We start from the raw sequence: 25,264 nt of genomic DNA, 5'->3' as shown, positions 1-25,264 counted from the left end.
TCTTTCAGCCAAGAGACCTTAGAGCCTAAAAGATGGAACACCAGGGTAGTTTTCAGTGGAAGCCGATTTTGTGTTTTGGGGTTTTGTTTTTAATTGTTGTTTTTGGACTTCTTCTTCTAAAGAAAAGAAAAAAATCCAACAACTGAAACAGATTAGAATCTAGCTGCATGCTATTTTCCTAACTTGGCAAATCCACAGTGGAACAGCACAAAAACTCCTGAAAACAGCATTATCGATCTTTTAAGATCAGGGTTTAAATAATCAGAAGTTTCACTATCACATGACCTGTCCTGTACATAAGAGACAGAGTAATACCTATCAGAAATACTGTATTTTACGACATAGATGGTGTGCATCTTGAAGCCAGTACAGTCCTCAGGGTTTCAGTGTCAAAGCTGGACAAAGTTACAGCCAATTGCAGACAACAAACTAAAAAGCCTAAGAACAATGCTGAGCCCTGAGAAAAAAAAATTCTAGACATCTTCAAAGATAATCAGAGATAATTTAGAAGTGCTGCTGACGTACAGTAATATGAAGTTATGTAATTATCTGTACACTGTTAACATGAAAAATACACAATGACTCTTATTCATATCGTTTTTATTACCACATGAACTTGCATATGAGTAGGGGAGATCACATAATGCCTCCATTCCAGGTACCACTGGAATAGAAAAGTAATTCCAACTAAAGCACCTCTATGTAAGTTTCCAACAGGAGGATTATGTATGTGCATATAATTGACTGGAAGAGAGTAATAAAAGATTCAAAAATTCAGAGAGTTACACTGGAATTCTAGAAAATATCTTCAGCTCTGTGAGACTACTTAAATAAATGCTTAAGAAACCCAACATATTTATACACAACCTGACTCAAGCCACCTGCTCAGACAGACCCTACGGATTGTCTACCACAAAGATACTACTGCACATACAAAGCTTTTTGCTCAATTGTTTGTTTTTGGGTTTTTTTTTTTACCTGTTCTAACTGCGTTGCGAGCCTGGTTGACTGTCATTTGTCCTGTCACGTGCATAAGGACCTTGGTTTGCGGGCTAGTTTGGATATGTGCTGCAGAAACCACAGCTGTGGGTACGGTGCTAGAGTTCACTGCCACACCGTTCCCCTGGAGCTTCTGAGATGTCCCACCAGCACTGGAAGGGCTGACCACAGTCACCACTCGTCCTGTTTGACCAGCAGTAGACATAGGAACTTTCGTTTGTGATGCACTTGTCACTGTCCTGTCAAAATTTAACAACAAAATACTGAAACACAAGGCACACCGACACTCATCTGCAGCTCCGACAGTAGCTAGCATTAGGATTAAATACACAATCATTTTAGACCTGAAACCAGAAGAACTATTTAGACACCCATTTAAAAGCATACCTCGTAGCTGGAGCCACGTAGTTGCCAGGAAAAACACCAATCTTGCTCGTATGCATGGAAGTTCCCTTGAACCAGCCATCTTGACAGCGTTCAAATACTAAGAACATTTCTCCCTTCCGCAGTTCCAGTTCATCCTCTTTTCGAGGGGTATAAGGGTATATAGCAATATATCTGAAAGACAGCAAAGTAGAGGTAGCTCTTAAAATTACAACAGTTAAGAACATCACTTGTGCTTCTGAACCAGAGAGAGTTCAGAGTCAGAAATGAGAAGATGTGGTAGAAGAGGCTAGGTGATAGCTGATCCATCACATTGTTGCAATACTAAAGCAGAAGTCTGACAAAATCGCTGGAAGCAGTGACCATTAACAAATATTCTCCTAATTGCACTTTACTGTAACGTACATTACTTCCAGTAAGAATGAGCACTTCCTTAATTTAGTGTTCTTAATTAAATGTGTTGATCAGCTGCAGATCCCACCAAAACCCACCTCTCTCACTACACCTGCTTCTAATACATGACATGCTAAGTTTTACAACAACTTGACATTCATAGCTAAGTTAGCTAGCAGTTATTAACCTTTTACAGCTTTTTTTTTCCTTGCAAAGCAGCATTACTACATAATACAACACAACTTAAATCAAAATGAGAGTTGAGAAATGTTCTAGTTTTTTTTTTTCCTTCTTCTCCTTTTTAAAGAAAGATATTTGTGGAAAGCTGTGTCTCAAGCCCTGTAATGAACCTCAGCAAGAAAGCAAATGATGTGCTTTAATTGGTGTTCATTAACTTCCCTTTTAGTTAAATCACTGCAAATTTCATTAGTGTCCTCAAATAAAGCAATCCTTTGAAGATGGAAGATGGGAATAAATGAGATGGAACTTGATTAACAGCACTAAGCAATAATGATCCGCAAGGAGCAGTGTTAAAAATGCTTGACACCAAAGAAAAGGCCCAAATCCAGATGCACCTGCTACACATGATGGGTATTCTTTTGGACAGGAAGGAAACCTGGTGCAACAATAAAAACCAACACAGGACAATAGAGGTCCTTGCATAATTCTAATGCGTCTTATCAGATGGCTCAACCACTTTGGTTTTTTTCTTCCTTTTCTTATTCTCCAAACTGCATACAGTGAAGTTTCCAAGAAAGATGTTGTCACAAGTACATGTTAATACACAAAATACTTTCAACCAGAAGGATCATACACACTTGCTTACACAAGCGTGAAAACAATGTTAACTAGCAGCTTTCTGCCTTCATTTCAAACTGACACCCAGTAATTAACTGAACCGTAGAATCCTCAATCAAATTTCAATTGCAACTTACACAAGCAGACTGACAAAGACTTGCTAATATAACAGACTAAACGAGGAACAGTATTTCACTGTTTTAGCATGAATTATTCCATACGAGAACAGACTTTTCATTCCACTCGTAACTGAAAACTTTAAATAAATTCACTCCACTGTTTGCCACTTGCAATTCATACAGTCTTCACCACTAACTTCAAGATTCATTCATATTCTGCATGATAAATGCTTTATATTTTTGAAGTGAAGTTTGTTGTTTTTTTTTTAAGCAAATGGCATCAGCTGATATTTACTTATGACATGAACAATACTCTGTACTCAGGCCATCTAAGGATATCACCAATATGCTTTTGTTTGAAGTAGTATGTGTGGCTTTTGGGAATTTCAGCAGAACACAACCAGTCGACACGAGGTAATTACAAAATGAAGTCACTGATCACATTGCATTTTCTGATTGGCAGAATGTTTCAATTTTACTTACACACTGGGACGAGTCTGTGGTCTTAAATGTGCCATTTGGTCAGCTGATCCTGATGCAGACCTTTGAATTACACCTGCAGGCTGAGGTCCAGAAGAGGCTGATGCCACAACTGCAGCAGACAGAGGTGGTGGTGGAAGAGGGGGATTCATATTCTGATATTTTGAAGGAAAAACGAAAAAGGGAAAAAAAATTCAGCAAACGAGCAATATTTTTTTCAGCTGATTCAACTCAAACAAGTATGATATGCGAAGGAAGAAAAAAAAGCAAAAAAAAAAGAGTCAAGTTCTACATTCCACTGCCTGCTGGTGAAATACAGAGTTTGAATTGCCTGCGTTTTGCTTTTTCAAGTTTAAATCTTGAAGTCTTGGCAGCTAATTAAGCAAAGGACGAGTAAACTAGGAGAAAAAAAACTGACGGCATTGTTTCTAACTGTAACATCTTTTAAGGATAGGACTCAATGGAAATTCAGAGGCCTTCCAGGAGGCTGATTTTGCATCCTACTGCTGACTGTACTTCAAAACATTACTGTTTTTGAAACCTGAAGCTGAAACGTAATACACTATTTGAGAGCAGTGCACCCCAAACCACCCCTTTGGGGGAAAATTTCTTTTGATGTATGGGTAACAAAAAGCAAGCACAACATGAGATCATAGCCACTGAGCTATTGTTACTGCTTTCACTTATTCTTCTAGTTTAAAGGGTTAGCTTTTGAAATTCGGTATTATCGAGATTGGTAATCTTTAGCAAACACTCCAGTAAAAAGGCAAAGCTCCTTTCCAGGCAGATATTAACAGGGGTTCTGCCTACAGGATTCTATGCCTTTTGAAACTCAATGGCGTAATTGTTACCTTCTGCTCTATAAAGCCTCAGACAATTCTTCAGGAGCTTGTGTACTGACACTCCTGGGAAAATTATCTCAGAAAAGCAGAACTTTTCTCCTTCCAAAAATAATTGTTTGCATTACAACAAGCAAATAAAGAAATCTCACATATTTCATAATGTAAAACAGAACTCATTCCATACATGATCTCGGACTTAAATCGATCTTTAATGCTCCAATTTGTGCTGAATGAGATCTAGAAAAAACCCCACAAAAGTAGAAATTCACAAAATGTACTGAAACGCTGCCTGGCTCATTCAGTACATCTGCATATAAATGCATTGAAAGCAATTTTAATTCCCCTCAACCAACCTACATCTAAAAGCTTGTTGTTTTCCTAAACAAAAAGGTACAGACTAAGTAGTTCTACACTGTGGGATTAGTACCTCACTGCATTGTGTGAGCATTAATAAAAAGATGACAACGTAAGACTAGAACAGAGAACCACAGAATCACAAGGTTGGAAACGACTTGCAAGATCATCTAGTCCAACCACCCTCCCATTCCTATTAGTACCACAAGCAAATCAAGACACAGTGAAGCACTACATGATCAAATGGTACAAAACCTAGAGAAAACTGATCGTCTCTTACAGCAACCATAGTTTCTGTCAAACTTAAGCTTAATTGAATATGAATAGAAAGGTAAACTGCAAAATACTTTATTATTTTTCTAATGCTGCATTATTTTTCTTTTTTTTTTTTTTAAACCAGACCAACTGTATCCAAAACAAAGGAGCTGTGGAAAATAACTGTGAACGTTGATACTAACAACTTTTACAAGAGCTGCAGATACACTTGCTTCAACATTCCAGACTCCTACCATTCAATATTTGTAAAATAACTTCCATCGTGAAATACTAGCATTTCTCTTCTCATTGCTTCACAGCAGAATTTCCTCTGCCAATCAGCTTCAGCAAACATCGTATGTGAATCCAAACTGATCGTAAGTAACTAACTTTTAGGCAACTGTATAAAATCGGATGAATTCTCATCTTTTTTGGGGAATGCAGATTCAGTTACACATGGTGGAATCTGTAAATGCACATTAGAGTTGATCAGCTGGAAATTCAAGTTCCCTACAGAGAGAGTGGTGAGGTGCTGCCCAGAGAGATTGTGATGCCCCGTCCCTGGAGGTGTTCAAGTGAGTCAAGGCCAGGTTGGATGGGGCCCTGGGCAGCCTGGGCTGGTATTAAAAGTGGAGGTTGGTGGCCCTGCATGTGGCAGGGGGTTGGAGATTCATCTTCCTTGAGGTCCCTTCCAACCCTGGCCATTCAGTGGTTCTGTGAAATCTTTACACCTATCCATGCACCAAGGCATGGCTTTCATACTTCCTGCATCTCTAACACCATAACTGCTGGGTGTTGTACTAATCAGATCACATATTATAGACAGAATTTTTAGCAGCAATAAAGGCACGTTCCCAGCTCCATTTTATTTTGCTCCATTCTCCTCCCCATGTCTATTACTACGGTAATGAAACCTGCAGTGAGCCACAGCCCAATTAAACCCCTAAAGACTGGGCAAATACTCAGAAATTTAAACAGACTACCTGATAGGCTTTAGGAGACAACAGCTTCTCTGCTGGCACTGCTACAGCTTAATAAAATGGGCCCAAATGCTCTAGTTAAGTTCTCAGTAAGTTATCCAACACTCAGCTATTTTTGCAGCTACTGAGAAACATGCCTACCTTCATTCAGCACAAGCTAATATTGATGGTCTCCACGGTCAGCATTTTGTGAAAGAATATATGCAAGACCCAAATGATATAATAAAATGTATTTCTCAAAATAATTTCAAGTATTTTTTATATCAGGCAGTTGAGTTGGTAACAATAACGAAGCTTTCTGCAATGTCTCTACAGGCAGCAAATGTACTTTCAGCATAAAATGGCATCTTTCATACATGTCTGAAGCATGATGATTGTTTCTTAATTGTTACATGGAACACTATATAATTTGATAATCATGTTAAAAATTTCAAATTGTACTTTTAAGTATTCTAGAAACTCACACATATTACTAATTTTAAATATATTTAGGCTTCATTCCCCTATCGGTCAGCTGCAGACCAGCAATCAGCTCACCAAAAGAAAAACACAAGGCAAAACAGTGGAAAAAATAATAATTAACTAACTTCACTCCCACAAGGCATAGGAAAAAATACACAACTCACAAAATCCCCTCAGAGCTAACAAATTAAGGCTCATGTTTCACAAAACTCCTGAACTACGCATTATCAAGTGCAGGCCTCTCACATAAAACATCATTTCTTTCAGCTGCTTCCTCTTAGCAGCAGAAGTTAGTTTGACTATTTGTTGGTTTAAACTCAGATAGTTCTTGTTTAAACCTCCTCCTGACGTACACTGCTGAATCAGCTGGAACAACAGGAAGGAGAGTTGTAAGTCATCTGTATACGATAACTCTCACAGCTTGTGTCTCATCACTAACAGATCAGACTATCTTATGCACTTCAGCACAGAAGGGCAATTTTTGTGTGGGTGGGTGAGAGAACAAACAGAACCAGAAAGAGGGATTCTTTTAAATTTTATAAGCCTTCAGCATGTAAACTAATGGAAATCATCCAAATATAGACCATCTATTTTGCATATGCTACTATTTTGAACATAATATATTTAGCTTCAATAGTTAGGAGTGTGGATATCTGGGCAACTACAGTCCAAAACACACTCCACAGCTCAAGAGAATATAACAGACAGAATGAAAAGATGTTAAGCTATCTGTTGCCTGTTTTTCTTATGCTGCTTATGAATGTAACAAACTTAGCTGTGGTGTATTTCATCTCTTTCTTCTGTATCACAGCCTGAGTCACATACTTCCCATAACATTGCTTTCTGGCAAAGACTATGGCAACTGGATCTCCCCCATTAGATAACTGCCTTATAAACTACATCCAGGAGCTCCCTCCAAAGTCAATGTGGCTTACATAACTGCATGTGCCTATTTTTACCCGACAACTATTGAACTTAACATCTGCTATAAATATCTTACAAAGAACTTCAAACATACTAATTGCTCGCAAGGTTCAAAAACACCAGTAGCCAAGAAAAAAAGACCAATTAATGTCTCTACTAAGGACAAAGCTGTAGTTTGAAGTTCCAGAGAACACTGTAAGCGATAGTATCAATCAAAAGCCTCAGCTAGGAGAAGTTTGTCTCAGTTCACAGCTTCTTCAATTTCAAAGAACCAAACCTCAAAATGAGATTTCATGCTGCTGGCAAAAGAACTAGTTTCAAGCTGTAAAATAAAACTTCAACTACCACAGGCTTTCTTAATGCATATAAAAACGTGCTGATGAGATCCATGCAGCAGACAGCTTATGAGGCCATTCAACACAAGCACTCAACTGTTATTTCTGTCAGTTTTGGCTACAACTTCGTAACATACAACTCATACAACTTCTGGTACCAAGTATCATCTGCAACAGGGAACAAAATAAAAGGAATGCAATTGGCATCTTCAAAACTATTGTAAAAAGCAACACGGTAACCTGAAGTGTCATCCTGTAATTGTAAGCAGATACAAGAGTCACAGATTTGGAGGCTAGGAAGTCATCTCAACCATCTTATTAAGAGTGACTTTTTACCTAAACAAGACAGGTAAGAACATCTTCTCTAAAATAATCCACATCTGTCTTACAGAAGTTAAGAGCAGGCTGTAAAGAAATTTCGGCCTAACCTAAATCTCCCCCCTTTTCTTTCCCTTGTCCTATCACTATCAGGCCATGCAAGCAGTTGGGTCTCCCTCCTGTTTATAACGTCCCTTCAAAGACAGAAAGGCTGCAGTAAGGTCTTCTTGGAGCCTTCTGTTCGCCAGGTTGAAGGAGCCCAGCTCCCTCAGCCTGTCTTCACTGCACATCCAAACAACATCCCTGTACTCTTGGTGTAAGCACCACATCCAAATGGTTTTTGAACACACCCAGGGATGGTGACTCAACCACCTCCCTGGGGAGCCTTTTCAAGCACTTAACAACTCTTTCTGCAAAGCTTTTCCCCATAGCCAACCTAAACCTCCCCTGTGCAATTTGAGGGCAGTTCAAGATGCTGACTGCCCTATGCCAGACCCATACTCATTGAGATCACAGACTCACTCAGTGTGTGCTCTCTATAGCCCAAATTACCTTCAATAATAACCTCTTTAAGAACCTCTCCTGCATTGGTGAGCACCTGGCCCACTGTCCACTAATGCTTCACCTCCGGTTGGTCTGTCTAGTATCTAGACCAGGATGTTATGCTTAATGGACTCCAGGTATCTCCTCGAGTGCTTTCTAGCTCACTGTGTTGCTTTCCCAGCAGACATCTAGGAAGCTGAAATCACCCATCATGATGAGAGCCTGCAAGCACAATGCCTCCTGTATCTAAAGCACAAAGGCCTCATCAACAGGCTCCCCCTGATCAGGTGGACTGCTTTTATTGCCCGGACCCTAATTTTAACCCACAGGCTCTCAACCTGGTTGTGGCTGTCTCTGAGGCAGCTCTTTGCAGCCTATCCGCCTGCTTAACACTGAAGAAAAATCCCCTACCCCCTCCACCCTGCCTATCCCTTCTGAAAAGCTTGTAGCCCTCAATCATAGTATTCCAGCTGTGTTATTCCTCCCATCACATTTCTACGATAGCAATTAGGTCACAGTTTTCTAATTGCACCGTGGTACCCATATCCTCTTGCTTATTTACCACGCATTGGTACAGAGGCACCTCAGCTGGGCTGTAATCCACATTACCTTCTTGCAGTAGTCTTCCCAAATTCCTCCGGGACAAATCTGAGGTTCTCTCCTGCTACTTGCCCAAAGTGACAGTGCTCACTGGCTTCTCTTTCACACAGAAGTACATCCCTTTCCTAATCAAATCTAGTTTAATTACAGCAAAGCTTCCTGTTCATCACTGGTTGTGAATTACACACATGCTTTCTTATTTCTTCCTTCTCCCTTTATTTGAGCTCAGCACGAAGCAAAACAAGTTGTATCAAATGGCTTACTCTCAAAGAACAATCAATCGCTTTAAATAATGTCAGAAACACCAAAACCATCGACAGGTACAATATCCAATAAAATCATATTCATGCAAAAGAGAAATGCTCCTCGTTCCATCCCAGCCCTCCAGCTATTTGAATAATGTTCATAAATGAAGAGAAAAGGAAGGGAAGCTTTTACTCAAGCAAAAAAAATACCAAAGCAAGACAACTCAGGCCAATCACTAGAATATCATATCATACAGCACAATTATTCTGGAGCTTAAAATTACTGCTCAAAACGTTAAGGAGGGTGTTTTCAGAGGGGAAAAAGTATGTAAAGGGAAAATATCATCACTTCCTATCAGAGCTGTTCTGCATAGTTCTAAAATTAAAGTAAGTTTCTGAAGCAAGTGGAAAAGATGAACTTCAGTCAAATCACCTAGTATCACCTACAGGAAAAGAACAATCTGACCATAGCCTGAGCTGTAAGCCTGTATTCTAACCATGCTGAAATCTAGTTAAGAAATTGAACATGATGTACAGAAGGTTATTGACTTTTTAAAAGGGTGGTGGAGAATAATTTAGATTCTCAATGGGAATTATATGCCTAATTGGAAACGTAACCAGGAACCTAGTTATCACAAAGAGAAAGCATCACTGCAGGAAACAGGACAATCCTGTGGCAAAGGTTCACTCCATGTTGCATTTAGCACTGTAATTTAATTCCTATGGGTACTGATGGTGAGATAGCTTTTGAACAAGCTTACGCAACTAAAGCACCCAAGGTAGTTTAATGACTTTGCACCAACACTAAAGTGTTTTTCCACTCTGGTATCAAATTAAGAACTACTGATTCTTAATAACAAGAAAAAGTGTCACTAAGAGGGAAAAAAAGACTTTCTGATAGAAAATTTGACATTCTGCTTTAGATCCTTTCTAACCCATCGTCGCCAAAACTGAGCGTCTTACTCACAAATCAAATCAATATCTTATGCTTGCAGCAAATACATTAACTAGAACTGTATTCTGCCTAACATCAGTATCAACCATGTATTTGTTTGCCCAGTGCTTGCAGGTACTTTCAGGACGATGGGATCAAAGAAGTTTAACAGATTGAGGAAAACTAGAGAAATTGATGGGGACCACATGATGCAAGAATTATTTTATTAAAAATGTTTCTGCTGTACTTGATACTATCATCTGACATAGATCACCATCATAAGACCATTATTTCAAATCAGTGTATCAGAACTCCAGAAAGAAAAGTGACTGTACAGACCAAAGCTGTATGAGATGTATGAGATTCCTTAAACAGTACTTACACCAAGAGCAGCTTGGTAAGTAACTTCTGATGGGAAGGTAAATGAAGGCCCTGTTGTGACTGGGCTGCTAGGGGGTGGAGTCACAATCAGCCCTGTAGTACCGATATGAACCTGTTGGGGAAAAAAAAAAGCAAACAAAAAACAACAGAGTCAGTTCTGATTAACTTTATAGGAATAGTTTTTTACACAGCTGTAAGCTTCGTGGTCCAAACAATCAGCATTCTTTCTACCACCCAAAATTTTGCAACAGAAATAATTTTGGGTTAGATACTCATGAAAAAGGTACTGGATGACACTTCTTTTTGTAAAAAATAAATCTGATACTTCTGAAATTTCAGAGATGCATTGAACTACATATGGAACGTTACTACCTCCACCCTCAAAATGTGTTCTTTATGTGAAGCAGACAATTGTTAACCAACTGCTGTAGATTGCAAGTAAAAGCTTTGAAGAAGCATGAGATTAACAAATAAATTAATCCAGATAACTACTTATCATCACCAGACTAACATTTCTGGAACGTATGCAACTTTCACACTGAATTTACCTTTCACTTACATATGCTTTAGTGATATCCAGTATTACATTCAATTTAGATGAAAACGAATTAAGTCATCATTTCTAAAATTTAACAACCACCTGTGATTAAGAAATTAAGAGCAGTAAAAAAAAAAAACAAAAAACCTCAGAAGACCTAAAATACCTGCAATCATTTCTTAAGGACCACCGTGAATATTTTTCTTTAAAACGTCAACTTTGAAGATGAGCTTTGTGACATCATAACATTGATTGCGCTTAAGAAATAATTGGGAATAAACAATGCAAGAAAAAGCTTTTACAGTTAGTTAATAAATAAAGCATGATTTATTCTTAATTTCACATAAATTACCTGAGAAGGGGCACTACAAGAAAGTCCCGTCAGCTCACTTATGCGTGCTGCTGCAGTTGGGTTGCTGGAGCTGATGAGGACAGGAGGACTAATTTCCATCGAGTGGCGATTCTGAGAAGACTGTGAGGATTTGTTGGACATAGTGAGGGAGGTAAAAGAGTGCCGTTTTTTGGTGTTTTTCTTAGTATCGCTGTGCTTTTGGACTGAATTGTTGAGGGCTGCCCCAGAGGTACCTTCTCCAGAGTCTACAGCAGAACCTGAGGGCTTATCCAACTCTATCAGCTGCTTGGCTGCTGTGTTAAACTACAAGAAAATATTCACACATGAAATATTAGTATATTTTTCTAAATAAAGATCACCTGACAACCAAATTCTATTTTTATATTTTACTAATTAATCACACGAATTTTACTAGTCATATCACAGTGAAATTACAACTATGCAACTCAAAACCTCAAAGATGTGCCACACTGGCCAACAAATTAGTCAACAGAGATTGATGAGTCTTCCACTACAAACTTAGCACAGTTAGATTTGGACTGGTGTGGGCCACCAACAGGAGGTATGATCTCAGTGCAGAAAGGAAGATGTGAACCGGTCCAAAGTTGGATTAATTCAGCAAGACTCATGGCTTGTGTTATCTGGAAGTCAGACTAAATCGCAACAGCCTCCTCTGACCTTATAATATAAACATCTGTATTATTTAAAAGCTCAGTTCCATTTTAAGCCTTTTTCGTTGTTTATGACACCAACCCAAACCATTGCATCCAGGTTCCTGAAGACATTCCTCCGAGCATCCCTTTCTACTTATGCACTTATAAGAGTAGCAAAAGTGAAAAACAGGCTTTCTAAGCACAAATTTAATTACACAGTAGGGCAAATTCAACTATATCCTTATACTGCCTGACAACAAGTAGCACAGAACAGGATGCTGAGACAGCATATTTGTGTGAAAACATGAAATCAGTTCTTTTTCAAGTTTATCTAATGGGGTTCCTCCCCTTCCCCCAAAAGAACAGTCCCGATTTGCAGATTTGTTCTAACAAGATGACAGAATATGCAAACAAATCCTTCCTCTCTGATAACAAAGCATGGAATCCTGTACTCTTTCTCGTTACAACAGATTACTCGGAAAGGAGAAAAAAAAACTAAATTTCTCACAAAACCTTGATTTCATCTCATCAATATTTTAAAGCCAATACAAAAAATAGCATCAGAACTCTCCTTTATTCATAAGCTGATGTAAACAAGCACCAGTCTTCTGAACAAATTCATACATCCCATTAAATACCAATAGCGTTACTCAGGTAATTCAATCCATTGTGAAGAAAGGAAAAAACCTCATCTGAAAAACACCACGATGAAAGAACAAAATTAGCAACTGTGGAAGCACTACCTTTGCTTTTCTGTGTATTTTATTTTTCTATTTATTGTAATCATCTCCTCATAAGCCTTAAGACACCAAACTATGCTCCTAAGGAGTTTTGAAGCATCTTGTCCCATCAAAACTTTACTACACAAGTTACACATTATTCATCATTTTATATCAACATCCACTGAAGTGTGTCTCATAGAAACATCAGTAGCTTATATTCTGAACACTTATACTCTGAACACTTTCTGAGCTCTGACAACAAGTGGTAAACTACACACACACACACAGATTTGTTAAATAACCAGAAGATTCTCAAATAGTATTTCAAAGACAAGTTCTAGAAGGAAATTACACGCATAGACAGAAGAAATAAACAAGGATCAAAATGGGAATTGCTGAACAATGAGGAACTGACACAAAAGCCTGTTAGGTCATACAGGCAGGAAAAATTAAGTTATTGAAAGGCCTTAACGAGGAAAAAGGACCCACAGCACAGAGGAAGAGGGAAACAAAGGAGGATTTGAAAAAGATGACAAAAAGATGTCAGCAAAGAAATCATTTCTACAAGTTCCTATTATTGGTTCTTTAAAACGTAGCTGAAAAGACAGGGCAGAATACTAGAGAACAATGTCACAGTAATAAACACTCCTAAAAGAAGTGTAAACACTAGGTTTTCCTCCCACTGGACATGAATCATATAAATAAAATACTCTTATACCATATTTATGTAGTATATAAAGCATCCATACAGGTTTTCTACAACTCATTTGCAAACCCATCATTTGGATTTTTACTTTTTCTTTGGCTAATTTTTTGGTTTTTGATTAAAATTTAGATTATGCATACACTTCCAGGAGACTACTGAAAACGATTATTTTAACACAGAACACCAATAGGAGGCTGAAGGATATAAAACAAACAGCAAAACAGGACCAAAGACAGACTTTCCTGCTATTTCCTCTTCAACCTGGAAGAATAGGCAGGCTTTTCAAAACTAACAATTTCATCTATGTTGTACTGGTAGCCATTTTCTATTTTTCAACTCAAAATTGAGTTCTTCACATACTACTAAGAACCTGCTGTGGATTCCACCTTGTCTTCTAACACTGGCCACAATCAAACCTACCCAATCGATTCTCTATCAGTCATTTAACAGTTTGTTCACAAATAATGTACATCACAGAAAGAAAGGCAGTACACATTTCTAAAACATGAATTATCTAATCAGAAGAGTTAAGGGATCTCCCGTGAGTAAAAAACAGAATGAAAGCAGAAATGCCTCACTGCCAGAAGCATCCTGAGGCACATTTGTTACAGCTAATTCTGTTTGTTTACCTCCTCAAACTGAAAATGACCATAGAATCCGGCTCTTCTATCAAGCAAACAGCCTATCAGAGAAAATTTAAAGCTTGCTCATGGGAATGATTCAAATATGAGCAATATACTGAGCTTTCCTAAAGGCAGAAACAAGCACAGGATGGTAACATGCAACCTAATGATGGCTGTGAAAGGATGGCTGGCCTTTCCAAGGAAACAACCTGAGGACAGCAGTACTGCCCAGTATTTTTGCAGGTTTTCCTGAGGAGACACTATTCAATTGAAACTTCTTTAACTTTCACATAATTTATTTTTCTTTTAAATTAATAAAATAATCGCTGCATCAGGTCACATGAAATCCAATTCCCCTCTCCTCCAAACCCTAGGAAATACATCTCCCCAGATGGTAACAGCACAGTCAGCTGGCTTCGAAGCAGTACAGTGGGCCTGTAGGGCTCTGGGCTTCCACCTCCTTGCAGCTGTCTGCAGAAATGACCAAGCAGACCACCACAAACGGCTACTGCCAGCCTGCTGCTTATGCTTCACTGCACTTAATTAACAAATGAATTCTTTTTCATTCATGTGTTGATAGATGGAATTCAAATATAATCATTTCCTGAACTTAAGTCAAAACACTACCTGCTCTCTGTTACCCTCGTTATTCTTCATCCAGAACTTTTACTTACAAAACTCCACTCTGCTATCATGCATCAAAAAGCTGTTTTCCTCCCATCACCGACACCGTTATTGGTCAAACACAGATTCCTAGGCTGCATTTCACTTCCACAAATATATTTTCAAAGAAAGTGTAAGTACAACTAGAGACAAATATTGTCCTCATTTGACATTATTGCTCTTGCTAAACATCCCCCTGGACAACAGGTAATAGCTTAGAAATCTAAATTCAGCTTTGTAATTAAGGTTTCAGAATACATTCTGTTCAAACCAGCAGAAGAATCATTTCAGAAAACTTGAACAGCTGACAGTCAGAAGCAGAGCTGTGTTCACGTGAATTACTGAAATCAACTCAGTAGTTCTGCACTGCAGTTTCTGTAAGGAAAATTGATTAAAACTACGACACTTGGCAATTGCTATTGGAATGACAACACTGAAGTTACTACATTCAAATACAGTGTGAATGAGACCATCATTTTCTACTAAAACCTAACTATCCCTGGTTTCAAGCACAATATACAATATCCACTTCCTGCATAGATTTTCTATTCTGGTCAGTCAGAACAGTCAAAAAGCATTCTTCTGAGTCAGTATTGCTACAGAAGTGTTTCCATTAGATCACATCATCTAACAGTGACAGGCAGAAAGTTGAATCTAGTAAGTGTGTTTTTTTAAAAAATATGTTTAGAAATCCAGTCTAATAATCCAGTCTGAAATGCAGAGACACATTAAAAAATGTTGTGAAACATTCTTGTTTAGTACTGGAAAAGATGCTAATAAAAAACCAAAACAAGAACAAAAACCAACCAACCCTGACATAGTAGGTACATAAAATCTTATTTGACCACTTCTGAATATGTTGCACTAGTTGGCAAATGCAGCAGCTTAAAATCATCTACAACCATGAGCATTCAAGATATGGATAACAATACTTCTCTGTATTTCTGAAAGACTGCTTATGAATTAAACTAGAGGAGATGGATTAATAAAGAGATGTTTTCCAGTTGTTCACATTAACTAGGGAAGACAGGAGCTGTCATTATTTTCCATTGACATTATGATTGAACAATGATTTACTTTCCAGTCTTTCTTTTTTCCATTCTGGATATTTGTGTTTTTCTAGCTTTTTTTTTTTTTTTTTTTTTTTTTTTTTTTAATATTTCTTGCAATAATATCAATAGCTTTTAGATTCTGAGCCTGTTTACTAAATGTTCATCCATACCAAAGTATCAAATTTGATGTTCTAATTCATTTACACTCTACTCAGGACTATATCTATTTTTAAAGCAAACACGTTGGAATTCCATCAGTTGAAAGTTTATTAACTTAATAATATTAGCTAGGATTCACTCTAATACAGCCAGAGGGCTTCTTCCAGGATTCTGTTTCAGCATTTCTCCTTCTTAAATCTTCTTTTTTGTAATGTTTTCATAATTTATTTTACACTTGGAGAGAGAAGTGATTATTTCACAATGTCACATGTCTACAAATAAAGACAATGTTATGTAAATCAGTTACCAAATGGCTCTCTTAATGCAATCACTTCTAAAATACCTTTCAAAACGTCATCAGTCTTAGCTTTTATCATTATCACAGACTTAATATGTTTGACTTAAGTAAATGAATAGAACAGACAGGCAACCATTAAATTAGGGATATTCCTCCAGGTAATAAGCTGACCACAAACACAGTCAATGAGAGTTTTTCAAGGATTTCAAGATACCTAAAGCACTATTCTCCGTGATATCACAAAGCATGTTTTAAGTTCTTAGGAAAAAGCAGGACAGATTATACTCATCTTAAACTTAGTGACAGAAGCCATTAAGACCTCCAGTAAGTGCAGCTACTATCTGATCAAAAAATAAAAATAAAAAGTGTACTGATGCACAAGGCAGAGATGCAGTTGTCATTATGACAAAATGAGGTAATGATGACAGGACTAAGAAATGTATTGGAAAAAAAAAAAATAAAAATAATTAAAAAATAAAATGTAAAAAATTTAGTTTTCTAAATATAAAAAATATAATATAATGTACCTAAAAATGGTTCGATTTACTTGGTTCCATCAGCTGTTTGCATATTTTCAGAAACAACAGTTACATCATCCCAGAAAACAAGAATTCCAAAATACAAACATTTATTTTTTTTACATATCTCACTGCTCTTCACTGGAGCAAGTACAGTGCTTAGGTATCTAAGTAGTAATTGGTATACAAGTAACTCAGTGTAGTCTGAAAAAAAAAATAAAAGTAACATCTACATGATCTGAAGTAACCCTTTGGGTTCCACGTGAATGTGAGGAAAAACTTTCCTGTGTGGGTGACTGATCAGTAGAACGGGCTGCCCAGACAGCTTGTGGAATCTCCTTCCCTGGAAATTTTCAATAGCCATCTGGGTGATGTGCTCTATGGCACTCTCACTTGAGCAGCACCAAATGATCTCCAACAGCTCCTTCCAACTTCCATCGTCCTGTGATTAATTGATACTGATCTAGATTCTCATCATTACACGGTGGATTTGAGTGTATGTATAAAAGTGCTCATGCCTATTTTAAATCTGTTCACTTATCTAACAGGGTCAGTTTAAGACATTCTCTTAGCTGATGGAATTTATCCAGAAATTTCAATTGACATATTTTTTGAGACTACTGTTTTCAGATAAACTGTTCTCAAGAGTAAATTTCCATTTTGCAGATTTTCGTAGCAATGGGATCTGAAATGTTAGCTAGGTAGCCCAAATGGCAGCCCTAGAGAATGGTTTTTTTTCCCCTAACTTGCTTGAATTAAGTGATTTAGTTCAAAGAAGCGCCAGAAAAAGCTGTAGTGACTGGAGCTGAAGGGACAGTTAACTGCAAGGAGCTAGGAATGAACAGCCAGGGGCAAGGACTTCTTAAATCAGTTTCTGATATCTTCTTAAACCGAAGACTAAACTGCACTGAGCAAATTGAAATGTTCACGTTTTTCTTCTGTTTCATTATTAGAAATATTGTTTTTAAGTCATTTGAAGTTCTCAATCCCCAGGTATATGATTCTTAAACCAACCTACAAACATGAATACACCCATCTTTCCTTTTTTAAAGGAAGTTTTCCATGTTATCTGAAAACAATGTGTTTCTGTAGGCTTTTTTTTTAGCAAGTTCCCATTTCTGCAGGGCACTCATGAATGGCATTAATAACAACTGACTGAACGCTTAATATGGTTACACATTTCTCCTGCGACCTAAAGTACAAATTTCTCATCCCAACTACAACATGAACACACTTCCTCTCATCCATCTACCTCATTTATTTAAACAAAACCACTTTGGCCCAAGAAGTCTACGTTAACATATTCTCAGCATACCTACCAGCGATGCAAATTTCAGTAATGACTTGCAGATGTAGATGCTATCCTTAATGACTTACTTCTACATAGAAGACAATAGCTTTCAAATGCGACACCCTAAAATGTTGGGGAGACTCTCTCAAGCACTACTTCCAGAAATATAGGAAGACAAAATTTTACATAACAGTCTACCTGATGTAAAATACAATGCTTTACTTGCTTAGCAGCAGCCTATATTCTCTAACTTTCTAGTTGTGCTGATTTTGTTTGAGGGACAGCGCAAAGCTTACTACTTTCTGATTTGCCAATTGCTTTCATTCTGTGGTTAAGTGCTGTCTGTGATTGATTCATGGTGTTCATAAGAAAATACAGTGACTGCCTCCAATACTTTCATTCTTATTTCATTCAATGAAAGCAAGTATCAAATGACTACATAAAAATCACTGATTCAACTGCTGAAATCATGAACTTTCCCAAGCTAAGCATACAGACCTTATAAATAACTTTAGACCTAGACTAGTCTATCTCAGGTTATTTAGAATCACCAACAGTACCAACTGTTGTAGAAATGCTATTCATTAATTCATTATCAATAAAGTAGTTCATTTGTAGAAGACGAAGTACACAGTGGGCACATCCTCATTGATAGCACAACTCACCTCAACATAGGAGATTGGAAATATTCCTATCTTGTCAGCTAGCATTCCTTCTGCCCAGTTTTCATCCACTCGGCGAATTACAGTCAGAACATCATCCTGTGGGAACATGCAGCAATTACGTCTCCCAACTCTAATTAAACTTCTAATTAAATCTCCCTCCTTAATGCACAGGTAATCAGAGAAGGTCCTACATGGGCTAGAACCTCACAGAAAGCATTCTGTAATACAAGCATGCCATTCTTGGGGCTGACATCAGTTCCAGGTATTCCTTTTCCTATTTTGATGGAGATAAACCATCCACAGCCAACCTCAAGTGCCTAGTTTGTCATTCATACCAGGCTTCCGGGCATGTTCAGTTTGTTGTGCTCTATCAACCTCCCTTTTAAATGTTGGCATTCATCCACAGGATCTCTATTTTCATTTATTTATTTTTACATCTCATTATCTAACGTTCCATAGATGTTGCTCTTCTACTTAAACATCCAGGAGCACTGGTAAGTGGCATGACTTCTCACAGATATATCCCAAGCTTGTGTTTCTAGATATGGCTTTGAGCACGATACAAAAACTGCATCACGTGCATATTAAAAACTTATACTGAGATTCATATTTATTTTGTAGCTAAGTTAAAGCACGTGGAAACATAAGATGCTAATTCAAGCATGAGTGTGGATCAAAAATACAATTTGCCAACAACTTAATCAAAATATGCAATCTCATGACAATTATTCTCAACATTAAGTTCTGTGTAGTAAAAACCACAGCCTGACCACATGTACCTTTGCTAATTTCACAGAAAGAGATAAAACCTTTTGCTTTTAGAACTGTAGCCATCCCTTCCGTTTTCAGTAGGCAAGGATGAAAATGCAATTAGCTCACATTTGATCCTGAAACATTTTTGTGCAACCTGATAAAGAATCAGAAGCAAAAAACAGAACAGCTCTGATTTCTCTTAAAACACAGCCTTAAGGGATGGACAATTGCAACAGAAACAAGAATGTCATATCTTCCAAAAGGCGATTAGTGATATTACAGAATGACAAAGCTAAGTACTGCTTTGTATTTAGTATCTAGAGCCTAAAAATCATACAAAATGTATAGCTGAAAATTAATATCAAGAATTTCTTTTGAAGATGGAACACTTAATTCATAGGTTACTTCTTGGAGATTAAGAATGCAACTCCTGCAATTATCACAAGTTCCAACTACAAAAATAAAACCTTAGAGAAATCGTATGCAACTCAGAAAAGGCAGGCAAAACTCATCTACATAAGAGAAAATACCCACAAAATTATCTGCCCTTTTCATATTTGTACAGATCCATTAAAAATGCAGACAAGACTACATACATTTTATCATTTCTTTTCAAAGCGAATGAAATGATTAAAAGAAAATATTTATTTTATTCACATTTTACCTTTGCAAATGGCAAACAGTCCTTATCTGCTTCCTTGTCTTTTACTTCAAAGTCATAAAGTGCTTTGCACTGAGGCGGAGGTTGAGGTAAAGGTTTAATAATCTGAACGAAGTTGGTAGGAAAAAAGCCATGGACGCCATTGACTTCTCCATGATACCAATTTTCATCCACCTGTCGACGCAAAATGATGATGTCTCCTTTACTGAACTTAAGATCTCCAGGTTCTTTTCCCTCATAGTTGTACAATGCTTTGGCACATGGTAACTGAGGTACACCCTAAAGAAGACAAAAAAAGGAAAGACCAGTAGAATTAGGGAAGTATCGCTACATAAAATTCATATTACATTCTCTGAGGGATGATGAATAAAAGTAAACACAGAAAATTGTCAAGTAAAATTATGCATAATAGAAGACCGCTAGGCTTTATCAGTTCAATATAAAAATAGAAGGGTGAGGGAGGGGAGGGAGCACTTTTGGAAACTATTCTGACCACTTGAGAGAGATGACAGAAAAATTCTGCAACAAAACACAGCATTAGAATAACAAATCTGCTATGAGACCTTAGAGGCACGTTTTCTGCCTGTCTGGCTTGCTTACTAATGATGAGGATGAGGACATAAGGGAGGTGTTTTCCAGCCTGAAAAACAAATCTCATTTTATTAAAGATGAGAGCTTTCATCCTGAACAACTGCTTTTATTTGTTTCTCAAACATAGCTGAAAAGAATTACTGAAAAAAATCAGTTTAAACGGAATATCCTTGGTTTTTCTTCCAATTCCGCCATAATATCTGAAAACTGTAGGTAACCGGTGCTGCTCATGAATGCATGTGGGAATTACAAAACAATACTGTAATCCCTCCTTACAGAGTAAACCATAAAACTCTACCATTACAGATACATCTTTCAAAACTTTCTTCTATAATTAAGAATATTCAGAAGAGGGTGCAACCCTTTACTAACGTAAGCAGCAGTAACTTGCATTACCAGAACAGTTATTCCGTGCAAAAGGTAGCATTTATAGTCAACTACAGCATAATATTTTTTTTTTTCTTTAAGGAACTGTACTGAAGATTTAACAGAAAAGACAAATTGTAATGAAATTCAGTGCTGGCAACGTTACTCAGAAAGGTCTACACCGTGGTATGTTTCTGCTCTACCAGCACGCTGCATGTGCAATTGCAGTTTGCAATCTATCTCAAGAGGAACACAATGCAAGGAAATTCTCAGAATGAATTACCACTCAGAGTCTGGGTAATGAGACAGGAGGCAGAGCATGGATAATTTATTTCATAATTACCACTTGAAATTTTATCTTTCCGTGGAATCCAGTTTCGTTGGACTCTCTCAAGTCCTGCGCGTGACTTCACAATCTCAGTAATGATGTTATTTTAAAGGTATTATTTATTTGTAATTTTATTAAACAGTTTTCTTTCTATAACGAAGTCAAAGGATCCTCGTATACACATACACAAACAGATGCAAAGGTGAACTTGATTTATATAGGAATAAGGCAAGCCACAGTTTGTTCTACTGCAGCTAGAATGGGCACTAAATCCTTGATACTATCAGTATTCATGTAATTGTTGACAAAAATCTGGAGATGTTCAGACTGATGAAAACAATACATGGTTCCGTGATCACACTTAACAGCACTGAGGCACATTATAAGCAGTAACAGCACACTCTGTATGAGTCCAGAGAGGGAAAAAGACAAAGATATCAACTAGAGAATTTGTGCGCTCTAAATGGTTGAAGGGGAAATTCATGGCCACAGAAGCAGCATGCCTCTGTATAACAAAGGAAGCACTGTCTGCTCATCTGTTTCCCTCCCCAGTAAGGCAAACAAGCTAACAAAAAAACCTGCTGCACTTCACAGATTATGATCCCAAGAACTACTTGGCAGAAAGAGGGCACCCAGCAGTCATGGCTAGGAGAAGACAGTCTCTATCTTGCACTGAGGAGAATAACTGGAGTTGTCCCATGATAAAGTCACCTGTCTCCCTATGTTAGGAAAAAACTTTTACCACTGCTTAGAAAAAAAAAAAATCCCTTTTTGGATACACAAACAAAGCCAGAATAGGAGTGCCAGTGGAACAAATTACGTCAAAGTAAACTCAGCATTGTGCTTAGACAGTTTATCACAAAGTCCCGCATGAACGAAGCTTCAAACACACAAATGCTGAAGCAATCCGAAAAAGACAGGCAGAAACTGCCTTCTGCAATAGATGAAGCAGGATGAAAAGGATGAAGCCGGAGGGACGTGTTGCACACAGGCACACGTGCTCAGGACACAGCCCCCAGCCACACTGCCTCGCTGCTCGGCCTCCCCTCCGCCTGCTCACCAGGATAGCCGGCCGCAGCGATAACGCTGAGCCAGACTTTCCAGCTCGCTCCCTGCCTTTCGCTTGGCTACACTTGAAAGGAAGGCTTTGGAAGAAAAACTTCACAGGCTACCCTGAGGTTTACAGCTGCCATTTACCCCGGAGCTGTTTGAGAAAGCAACCAAAGTACAGACAAAAACATTCTCGGAAATTAAAAGTTAAAGCCCAGAAAGACATCGTGCAAAACAGGTTTCTTAGAATTATTCCCTTAGTCATCTCTGTGGAATTAAAAATGCTTACATATAAACAGCTTAAATTTAGTTTTAGCTCAGACACAGATACACGTAATTTTTCACTTGCGAGATTCCTTTACAGAAGAAATGTGGTGACATCAAAACAAGCAGCCCAACAAGAGTATCAAGAAGTGCATACATATTTATCTGTATGAGGCTAGGATTTCTTAAGCTTCCTCCTATTTCTTCCCATCCAGATACTTAGCCTTAGAAACCGACAGAAATTCCTTGCAATTCCCTATGGATTCACACTTTCTCTTCAGTCACCTTACTTCTAACTTGCTTTCACCTTCTTAACAGACAGTACGCAACTGTATGTATTTTTCATGCGCTTAAGCCAAGAGAAACTTATGCCATGGGAACACGATATCCGATTTCCTTTCAACAAGAAGTTTCTGTGGCAGAAGCCCAAAAGTAAATATGCTTACACTGGCATAAAACAGAGTTCATTGTGTAACTTCTTTCACTTGGAGAACCGGCAAAAGCTGAAGGAGCACAAGAATGACCTCCTACTCCTGCCCCACAAGAAAAGCGTTTTCCACGGGCAGTTCTCCTCACCAGCTTCTGCTGCAGCACTGCTGGTCATCTAGGATGGATTCCTCCTGATGCCAGGCTGCAGTTTGGCTTGGGAATTCCTCTGAACCAGGTGAATTTACCTACACTACATACAGAGCTTTCATCTATCCCACATTCCCAGACACTGAGTGTCTTCAAGGGAGCAGGCTGTCTTCTTTTTACAGAGCACTGGACAGACAAAAACGCTTTCTGGAACTGTGTAGGTGCAAGACCAAAGCCCTGTCTACCTCCAAAAAAGACAGCCTGCTCTTACAATTCAGCAGCAGTTTCTATGCCCAGATTCCCTATGTAACTGCTGCCTTTCCATTGCAACATGCATTTGGGTCCTTATTATAAGAGGATCTTTAATTACCAACAGTTACTTGTGATTTTATTACAGGTAAAGGCAGAAACATTATCTTCCTCTATGTTTTTACTTGCTTTTCCATCGAGTTCCTAAACCTACCTAAGTCACGTTAATATCCAACACAAGATGAGGAATCGATTACTGAAAATCTCCAATTACACAGCAATAGAAAGTACAATAATTTTAGTGTTATAGAGGTACTTTTATTGGTGCAACATATATATGTACTTTTTGCCTTGAGAACCAGTACTTTAAGACATACTCAGTCATCAATAAAAGTAAGAAAGGTGTTAGCATGCTACAACAAACATACAGTCAGCTTGTTCTGAAGGCAGATTTGGGTTGAGCAAATTCTTTGTATGTATGCTCTCCAGCAAATGCAGGTATACCCAAGATTTCATTTTCTGACGCCTACTGAAAAAAAAAATGCATTTCAGTGAGAGTATTGTTCCTTTCAATTTTCTAGTTGCTTCTTTATCTTACCTCAGATCTTTCAATTTCCCTTTCCTGCCTTGTTTACTGCTCAGTCCTCACCACAAAATCATCCCATCTGACAGCCGGATTTACAGAAAACACAAACACAGAGGTTTAACATTTTCAACTAAATCTCCCCATTTCTTTTTGAGTTCTAGGACACAAAGCATTTCTACTGTCCAAGAAGAATCCTAAAAGCTCTTTTTTTTTTTCCCCCCCTTATTCAAGGAATGACAGAAACAAAGTCAAATTTGTTCAAAGAAAGGCCTCCGTGAAGCACTATCAACCTACATCCAACACTACATTAATAATGGAATATATTTTACACGCTTATAACACCACAACTGTTTTGGAAGACTGCAGAGGTCCTGAGTGCAAATGAAATGTTTTCTAGTTAGAGAGCTTCTGTACTAACAGCAGTATAAATGATAAAAACGTGAGATAATCCTACATCAGGAGGTTCTATCAAACTGTCAGCATGCTGCAGTATCCATTAAAACAAATCTTTGGGATTCACATGATGTGAATTACTATTGCTGAACATCATGAGAAAGTATCAGACAGATCACTTTTTTCCTAATGACAGTTGATTAGATTTGGGAAGTAGGCAATGCCAGTGTTGGCAGCTACATTCATTTCTACTAGCTTATGAGATAGCTGTTCTAGTTCTCATTCTTCTCAGTAGAGTTATAAAACAACCTCACATTTGATTTAATAAAGTAAAAAGATGTACAATTGTTTTGAAACGTCATACCTAAAGATGGTTACTCACAACTCAATACAGTTCTTCATTTTAGTAAAAGCAGCTTTTCAAAATAAATAGCTAGCCAGGTTACCCCTGAAATCCATCACTTTTGTGCACATTAGCAGCGCCCTACATCACAACTCTGAGGCAAACTCACTTCAGAAAAAAAACAGGATGCAGTATAAGAGGCACAATCGCATCAACATAGTTCTTATACTTTTGGAGAAACTGAACAAATCAGACAGGAAAAATATTAGATTAATGAAGAAACTAGACGCTATTTTTACTGTTATTTAATTCAACAATCAAGTTAAAGCAGACCTTCAAAGCTTCTCTGCTAAGAGCCGCAGAACTGTAATTTCCTTCTGTTCTAACCTAATTCTTGACACCAATCCCAGTACTAGATGTATCAGAACACTGCTCAAAGGAAAGCATGTTGACTTTCAGGTTTCAGTCGCTTAACAGCTTGGAGTTGCATGCACTGCTACAGCCAACTCTTGCAAGGT

General features: G+C 37.9%; 1 protein-coding gene across 2 annotated transcripts in view; it reads right to left on the bottom strand.

The window, feature by feature from the left end:
- The window catches only part of SH3RF1 (SH3 domain containing ring finger 1), a 72,453-nt gene that overhangs the window by 9,757 nt on the left and 37,432 nt on the right, over window positions 1-25,264 (bottom strand). For both annotated transcript variants that reach the window (XM_048941275.1, XM_048941276.1), the window contains 7 exons: window positions 20,004-20,279; window positions 18,587-18,682; window positions 11,237-11,539; window positions 10,348-10,458; window positions 3,177-3,328; window positions 1,387-1,557; window positions 979-1,238 (listed from right to left, as the gene is read on the bottom strand). In XM_048941275.1, coding sequence (XP_048797232.1) covers window positions 979-1,238; window positions 1,387-1,557; window positions 3,177-3,328; window positions 10,348-10,458; window positions 11,237-11,539; window positions 18,587-18,682; window positions 20,004-20,279 — 1,369 coding nt within the window. The remainder of the gene's footprint in view (window positions 1-978; window positions 1,239-1,386; window positions 1,558-3,176; window positions 3,329-10,347; window positions 10,459-11,236; window positions 11,540-18,586; window positions 18,683-20,003; window positions 20,280-25,264) is intronic.

Source organism: Lagopus muta, chromosome 4 (assembly GCF_023343835.1).
Source record: "Lagopus muta isolate bLagMut1 chromosome 4, bLagMut1 primary, whole genome shotgun sequence".
NCBI lineage: Eukaryota > Metazoa > Chordata > Aves > Galliformes > Phasianidae > Lagopus > Lagopus muta.
This window is presented reverse-complemented; position numbering and strand designations above follow the sequence as displayed.